This window comes from Herpailurus yagouaroundi, unplaced genomic scaffold, assembly GCF_014898765.1.
Source record: "Herpailurus yagouaroundi ecotype Mexico unplaced genomic scaffold, PumYag 166, whole genome shotgun sequence".
Lineage (NCBI taxonomy): Eukaryota > Metazoa > Chordata > Mammalia > Carnivora > Felidae > Herpailurus > Herpailurus yagouaroundi.
The window spans coordinates 29,365,788-29,374,227 of record NW_024412407.1 but is presented as its reverse complement, the minus strand read 5'-3'; the positions used below and the strand labels follow the sequence as shown (position 1 = coordinate 29,374,227).

The 8,440-nt window shown below is 39.9% G+C and overlaps 1 protein-coding gene across 15 annotated transcripts in view; it reads left to right on the top strand.

Moving 5' to 3' along the window:
* Positions 1 to 30: 30 nt before the first annotated feature.
* Positions 31 to 8,440, top strand: part of PLEKHA5 (pleckstrin homology domain containing A5) — a 244,996-nt gene continuing 236,586 nt past the window's right edge. For 3 of the 15 annotated variants that reach the window (XM_040488754.1, XM_040488758.1, XM_040488757.1), the window contains exons 1-3: positions 57 to 244; positions 395 to 474; positions 2,790 to 2,847. In XM_040488754.1, coding sequence (XP_040344688.1) covers positions 153 to 244; positions 395 to 474; positions 2,790 to 2,847 — 230 coding nt within the window. In that variant the 5' untranslated portion in view covers positions 57 to 152. Of the gene's footprint in view, positions 245 to 394; positions 475 to 2,789; positions 2,848 to 8,440 lie in introns of all 15 variants that reach the window. The other 12 variants (XM_040488760.1, XM_040488756.1, XM_040488762.1 and 9 more) reach the window with 8 other exon arrangements.

Below are 8,440 nucleotides of genomic sequence, written 5' to 3'. Positions count from 1 at the left end.
CGCCCGAGGGGGTAGGGCGCGCGCGGGGGCGCGCCGGGCCGGGGAGGCGCGCTCCGGCCGTGCTCGCTCCGCGCTCCCTTCGCTCGCTCCCTCCTCCCTCGGCAGCCGCGGCGGCAGCAGGAGAAGGCGGCGGCGGCGGCTGGGGATCAGACATGGCGGCGGATCTGAACCTGGAGTGGATCTGCTCCCTGCCCCGGTCCTGGACTTACGGGATCACCAGGGGCGGCCGAGTCTTCTTCATCAAGTAAAGAGCAGGGGACGGCGCGGGGCCCCGGAGGGTGCGGGAGGCTGGCGGGAGGGGAAGAGGGAGCCGGGTCTGTGCCGCTTCAGCCCTCTCGGCTCTTCCGGCGCCCCCACTCACGCTCCGTCTCTGCCCCTTCTCTCATCCCTGCAGCGAGGAGGCGAAGAGCACCACCTGGCTGCACCCCGTCACCGGCGAGGCCGTGGTCACCGGACACCGGCGGCAGAGCACAGGTAACGCTGAGCCCGGCCGGGCCCGAGCGGAGTTGGGCTCCGCCGGGAGGAGGCGGCAGAGCCCCGGCCGCCCGCCTCCCCGCAACCTGCCCCCAGCCGCCGTCCCCGGGAGGCGGCGAAGTGGGGCGGAGGCCAGCGGGGGTGGCCGCAGGTAGAGGGGCCGGCGGGGGCCCCGCCGCGGGAGTTCTTTCGAGTCTCTGGACGCTTCTCTTCAGCCTTTCATCGCCACTTGGAGACGGCGCCCTCTCTTCCTGGGCCCTCTCCCCCATCCCAACCTGGACCCCTCCCCCCCCCCCCGCCCCCAGGAGGCAGACTCTCCTACCAGGAATCTGGGATCCTGAGTTTTTCTTCCCGCAGCCACTCCTAAATCCTTCCACCACCACCCTCGTTCCCTGATCTCAACCCCTTTTAACCTTTGGGAAGTCCTTCCCCACTCCCCTCCATGCAAGCCCGGGACCCTGGCACTCGTCCGCCGGGATAATGGGATCCACATCCTCTCCCTGCTTGTCGGACAGCTGCCTCTAGTCGTGTGGCTTCCTCCTCCTCCTAGGTGGGACTTGTGGGTAGGTGACTGATTGAGGAGGAGGAGAGGAGTTCGGGGGTGCTGCGCTTCACTGTGTGACAGTGAAACGCTTGGCGCGTTTCCTCCTGCCACCAGAGCAGCAGCCGGAACCCAAGGAGGCATTTTTAGCTGCAGTTGCTGGCCAGCGAGATTCAAAGTCCCCGGCAGCAGCACAGAGGTTGCACAGACCGCCAGGAGGCGGTGGGCGTGCTAGGGGCTGTCCCGCGTGTGGGCATTTGTGCCCTAATTGGAGAGGGTCGGCTTGGATGGGGGTCTCTCTAGTGCCTTTGCTGGCTCGTTTGAATCTAAATGTGAATTGAAGTGGAGAAAGGTTGATGGTAGCTTCAGTGCTGGTCTGGCTTTCTTTTGTCATTCTTTGTTTACATTCGTGAAACTTGTTTGTCTTTGAAATGTAACATGTGTTCTCTTACTGGCTTCCCTCTGTTTCTGGTAATTGGAAAGGCTTGTGAATTGTTTGGGTCGAAGGTGAGGCCGGCTTCAGCAGTCCTTTAGAGCTGCTCTCTGGGATACTTTCTCTCCAACTATGAGATTCTGGGATTCCCTTAGAGTTGCCAGGATATTGAACAAGCCTGCCTTTTCTATTAAATTCTGGAGTTGAGTTAAGTGACTAATACCCAAATTTGCAAAAAGGTGGAGGAGGAAAGAGAAAGCTGGTGTAGCAAGCATGATGAGGTTACATTTTTAAGGCATTTCTGACTAATACACGGTCATATTTCTTAACTCCCCGCTGCAGTCTTTGACTTCAATATACTTTTCAGTGTTTTGCATACATAATATCAACTCTGATGGCCTCTTTGCCATATGGATAATAAATTTATTTCACAAAAGACAGTATGGTATAATTATTTAGCCTAATCATCTTGTGGAATTATTTCATGCTTATTTTGGTTATGTGTAATATGAATTTGTATCCTTATTACCTCCACAGATTTGATAACATTGACACTAGAGAAAAATTTTATTTTATATGATTTCACATTAATTTCTAAGACGGATCATGATTTCTTTTCTGGTTTGGTTTACTTTGTGTGGTTTTGTACACACATCATTGGTTTTTATTTCAGAGAGATTACAGTTAAATCCAAGCCACTTGTCATTTGTAATGTGTATCAAATAAAATTACCATCATTCACCTGAATTGTTCCCAGGTTTATTACTTGAAACTTCACATCTCTTAAAGTCAAATCTGTAGAAACACATGTATTAAGTATGTGATATCAGAGTTTTTTTCCCCTAATTAAGTACTTAGGAAGTTTTTTCTCATCAGTGACACTTTCTGGATGGATTCATTTATGTAGCTGAAAGGTACCGTTTTAAATAGACACAGTGAGAAGAAGCAGGTGTTGCCTTTTATGCAGTGTTGGGTTTTTTTTTTTTTTTTTTTCGTTTTTGGCCAACCATCATGGGTATTTTACCTAGGATTAGAAGGCTTTCCTTGCTTTTTTTGGATGCCAAAGAGTAGTTCCTTTTCACTTTGATCATTAAAGTGTATAATCACGTAAGATAATCTCTAATATTGTTCATACTTTTCTGGTGGCTTTAAATTTGAATTACCATTTTGCCAAAAACGATACTATGTTGACTACGAGTTTTGTTACCAGTACAGCGTTTTTTTTTTAAGAATCCTAAGAAATGAAAATACCTGATCATGAAAATGAATAATTAAAATAGATGGAAACTTATTTTGCTATCCCACTGAAGTAATACTAACTGTGAAATGTATGTTTTTTAGATTTGCCTACTGGCTGGGAAGAAGCATATACTTTTGAAGGTGCAAGATACTATATAAAGTGAGTTTTTTCATTGTGATTTTTTTTTTCCCTCAGTAATTTAAATGTTGTAATCTTCAATTGAATACTTATATCTCTAGATATGATCATGATTTTTAAGGTCTATCATATAATATTGGCTTTATCCTTTATAGTGTTGTAATTTTGAGAGAAAAGGCAACACTCCTGGTTTTCTATGTTACTTGCCTAGACATTTCATTCATTTGGAAATCAGATCATTTATGGCCACAAGTACATTTTTGGTGCTCCTGCATATATTCCTCGGTGATAGAGCATTATAGTATTTTGTCTTTAGCATGTCACCACCCCCCCTTGTTTTTTCTTTTGAAGTGAATTCTGTTCATGTGTATTTTGACCAGAGTTGTTAATAAGAAGCAAAAGTGACTTGAGGTTAGGTCACAGTTGGATGAACAATGACAGAGCTGAAAGTAAAAACAAATAAATACTGATTATTTCACAAATATCTGTTGGAGCATTGTAATTTGCCTCAGTTTTTATATCAGGGTTTTTAATATATCAGGGTTTTTAAAATACAGATAATTTATGTTTGTTTGTGATTCAGTACAAGATTCTCTCTAGAGCTTACAAAGGAGGGTAACCAGTCAGTCCTAACTTTTAATTCTATAGAACATTAAGCTAATTTCTATTTAGTGTTCTCTTGGTAGTACTTGGGGACAAATACAGTGCTTGAGGTCAACAGTATGTAGGAAAGTTTTTTACTCCCCAAGGGGAAAATAAAGGTGGTTTTATCTTCATTTTAAATCAGATAAACTGTTTACTTAAGAGCTTGTTTTTGTTGTTTTAGAATTTTTTGTTTAATTTTAAGGAACTGAGGCTGAAAAGAGAATGCTTAAAACACAAGAATTGATTGAGATGTCAATAGTTTATTAATCATAATGGATACCTAGCTGAAGTTACCTTTATTTCATTGGGCCCAGTAAGGTATTTTACTAAATGATATTTAAAAAAAATTTTTTTTAATGTTTATTTATTTTTGAGAGAGAGAGGGCATGAGTGAGGGAGGGGCAGGGAGATAGGGAGACACAGAAACTGAAGCAGGCTCCAGGCTCCGTGCTGTCAGCACAGAGCCCAACACAGGGCTCAGGGCTTGAACTCGCAAACCTTGAGATCATGACCTGAGCCAAAATCAGACACTTAACCAACTGAGCCACCAAGGTGCCCCTACTAAGTGATATTTTTAAGATCACACCATACTTGTGTTAAATTACAATTAATTTGTATGGTTTTAAAATTTTTCAGAATGATATTTATGTAAAATGTCAAGGGATATTTATAGGTATTAGGAATGCTTGCATTTGAATATAGAAATAGAGAAAGCAGAAGTAAGCTATAGGAATGGACGATTTCATGATGTGGTTCTTCTCTGGATGTTTTTTATCACATCTTTTATTCGGAGATTGTGCTATACATCATTATATGATCTAAAAAATAAAGGCATAAGTGCAGAGTCACCAAGTATTTTTTTAGTGACTGTATTCATCCTGAATTAAAGTGAGTTTGTATTGCCATGAAAAGGATGCTTCTTTTTTTGGATGTAGTATTGATATTTCTGAAGGAAGGTTTTTTTGATGGAGTTCATTTATTTTTAGCCAATATATTTTTACTGTACATTAAGTCTAGCTGATCTTACAAGAATAGGGGTAACAGTGTAATTCTCATAATATTTTAATTTCTGTGAATAGGTACATTCTTAGATGAACGTTTATTCAACAGTACAAAATGTTATTCTGTGTGGGCTGAATATGTTTTAATCCAGAACTGAGCTGTTAGAAAGACTGAATTTTTTTTTTTTCTAGCCATTTTGATTACATTTTCTTTTATGTTGACTTAAACAAATTAGAATCTTACTTGAATGTCATGCCCAAGTAAGTTTCTCAGGAAAATGAGGACAATATTAAGAAAGCTGTAATAATTTTAGTTTAATTCTGAAGACATTTTAAACTAGTGGGTTTTAATCATGTGGTGTTAATAGACAACCAATAATTGTATCAGAAAGTAGTAATAAATTTATACTGTGAAAGTAATTTGTTCTAAAGTTGAGCATGCTATATAAATATATCAGTCATTAAATTTCTTTGAAATAAAATGATCATTGACAAATACATGATTTGCTGAATGTTAGGTGCTACTGCTTTTCCTTTCTAGATGTATCAGACTAATTTAAGATAGTTAAATCGCTAATGTAGGCCGTAATTTCCTAGAAACTTTTTGCTTACTTGTCTTGTTATGAGCAATTAAGAATACTTTATCATTTTCACATGATGGGACATTACTTTTATCATAAATTTTGCAGTTCACCAAGTGCTTTCACATATATTGTCATGTCTGAATCTCATTTTAATCCTGGAAGTAGTCAGAAGAATTACTGTTTCCATTGTCACACCACATAATAAAACAACAGAAACATGCCTTTGGAACTTATAGTCTGCAGAGACAGCAAGATGAGAAACAGCAGGAATGTGAACTATATTTAGAATGTTCAGAGAAGAAAGGGTAGGACTCTGAAGTAGCAAACTGATTAATGTTGGTGGATATATTTCTCATTGTTGGTTCTTTCTTCGATGAAGAAAGGAGGTTACTGATCAAATTATAAGAAAGGAAGTGATACAGGGAACAGGGTAGTTTTTGTTCTCGTGGGAAGAGGGAAGATAGGTCAATTAAAGACACGTTGACCCTCTTGCTATTCCTAAGCAAGTGTTCCTGGGAGGCTCCCTTAGCAAGAAGAAAGACCTAAAGTACTTGACTTATTTCTACTTTTGTTCCCAAGTAAGGCACATGTGACTCTCAGGTCATTTCTCTTCTGAACAAATGTTAGTGGTTGTTCAAAATGGCACATTGCCAAGAATAATTTATTTTTGAATAATACTTTGGTAGTGACCATTACATCTCTAGGGGTGGTAAAAGGGGAAAGAGGACTGCAGTGGGGGTAAGTTGTAAGAGCTAGGCTGTGTCTGGACCTTCTTCAAGACCGTGGAGTTCAGTCTTCATGCCTTTAAGTTAGGCGGGCTGGAAATGGCAACCTCTAAATTCCATCCAATTTTTAAAAATTCTTTGGATTTTATAATGTTCTGGGAATTTGCAAAAGTCTACAAAATGATGAACTCAGAGGGTCAAGAAGAGATGATGTGGGAAATATGGAAAGCTACTTAGCTTTCCTATCATGCCAACTGTTTTAGTTTCTTCCTTAAACTTTGTGTAGATTAACTGCAGATGAGTGTGAAGTGTGTAGTGCCAGACTGGTGTGTGCTTTCTTTCTGTTGCTGCTGCGTTTTGTGCTTTGTATACATATCTTCCCTGGAGAGCTGCATGGAAACAGTTAATGGTGCTAATGTCAACAGAGGACCTGATCAGCGTTGAGTTGTATAGATTTGAACTGGGTCATCAGTTTACTTTATACAATTTTTGGAATTGGTTCTTTAATAAAAGCTTACAGTTAGATAAAAGAATATATAATATAGAGAATGTATTTTACTTTAAATCCATTTGGTCAAAAAAATGTTAATGCTTGAAAATTATCCTAAAGTTGGATAATTTTTTTCTGAGAAAAGTGTTTTTTCTGTATACTTTAAGCTAGCCAGCTTCGAAATTACCACGTTTATGTATAATAAATACATATATACAGTGTTTGAATTTGGTTATTGAGTTTCCATATTGCTTTTTAACAATTCATTTTATTTATCTTTAGGAAGAATGCAGAAAATTATCAGTGCATTTTATAATTTATGAAGTGTAACTCTAGATATCCAAATAACTTAGTTTATGAAGTACAGAAGACAGTCTTATATATTTGAAAGTTTTAAAGCTTTCTGCTACTCCTTGAAAATACTGCTTAATGACTCTGTAATGACAGGTCATGGTAGCTTAAAATGGATGTGTCATTGACTATTCCTTTGTGCTTCAAAGCTTTAAGATGGTTAACTTTAGGTGCCAAATAAATCTTAAAACAATGCTCTCTGAATAGTGAGAAACTTTGTTCTGATTATTTAAAGGTCATTGTCTTATGTGGTAGAATTAGGAATCATAAAAAGTCTTTGCAGGGTAATAAAGTAGGATGTAAATTTTGTGAGGTTATATTTTCATACTGATTTTTTTCTTGACTTAAAATTTTAAGTTCTGAAAATTGAACTTTTTCTTAGATATGCAAATAGAGCAGTGTTTGATTTTTCACTAATGAAGTTTCATTTCAGTATCTTCAATGACTGGATCTAATGTGAGCTTAGAATTTCAAACTAACCTGCAGTGAAGGGAATTCTAGTTTGACATAGCCACTTAAGGTTGTGAGTGAGGGGGAAAAATCGTGTTTCTTCATAGATTATCACAGTTCGAACTATAAGCAAAGGTAGGGAACGTAACATAACTGCCACCAAGAATCTTAGAATATTTTCCTATATATTTGATATTTAAAATTGTTGGGTACATTAATACCATAATATTATAATTGGATCTAGCAATATAATGCTTCAGAACAGTTTATGGGCATTATATTTTTTATATTCATAACAGAGAGTTTTGGACTATAACGTGTGATTCTTATACGTGTGAAGCAGTTTACGCTAATCCATTAGGTACAGCACAGCTATCAACTATGGTTTCAACCTTAGGAGTCTGTAATATTGGAAAGAACAGGCAGTGGATTGAAAGGGAGATGGTGGGGACAACATGGACTTATTTAAGTGTTAGGTCCTTCAGTGTACCATTAGATGAATTTAATCTCCACAATGGCCTTTTACTGTTCTCTTTCCTTTTTTTTTTTTTTTTTTTTCCCAGATGAAACTGAAGCTTAAAGAGGTTAAGGGCCTATCGTAGGTCACATAGCCTCACTAGTCACTAGCATTCAAATTAAGGTCTCGGGGCTAAAGCCCCTCTACACCTAAAAATACCGGACAGTATAATAAACAGCCCTATAATATGTATTTCTCCATAAGTGGGTTGCTTGGGGCTAGAGGTGTCATTTCATGGAAACAAATACAGTAGTTAGGTTAGTAGGCCAACCTACAAATAAAAGCTTGTTCAACCCCCTAAAAACCTGTGACTAGTATTATAATAACAGGGTCTTGCAATTTGGTCATTCATTTACCTTCACTCAAGAGCACTTAGTAAATGCTGGGCACTGTTCTGTAATACAGTGGGGAGACCCTGCCTTCCTGGAGCCTATACTCTAGTAGTAGAAACAAGACATTAAAACAAAAAATGGAATAAACATGTAGTTTAGAAATAATATCTTCTGGGACACCTGGGGGCTCAGTTGGTTGAACTTCTGACTCGATTTTGGCTCAGGTCATGATCTCACAGTCAAGGGATCAAGCCCTGCTTCGGGCTCTGTGCTGACAGCACAAAGCCTGCTTGGGCATCTCTCTCTCTCTCTCTCTCTCTCTCTCTCTCTCCCTCTCCCTCTCCCTGCCCATTTGTGCATGAGTGCTCTCTCTCTCAAAATAAACATTTTTTAAAAATTAAAATAGCATTGGGGCGCCTGGGTGGCTCAGTCGGTTGAACGTCCGACTTTGGCTCAGGTCACGATCTCGCAGTCTGTGAGTTCGAGCCCTGCGTCAGGCTCTGTGCTAACAGCTCGGAG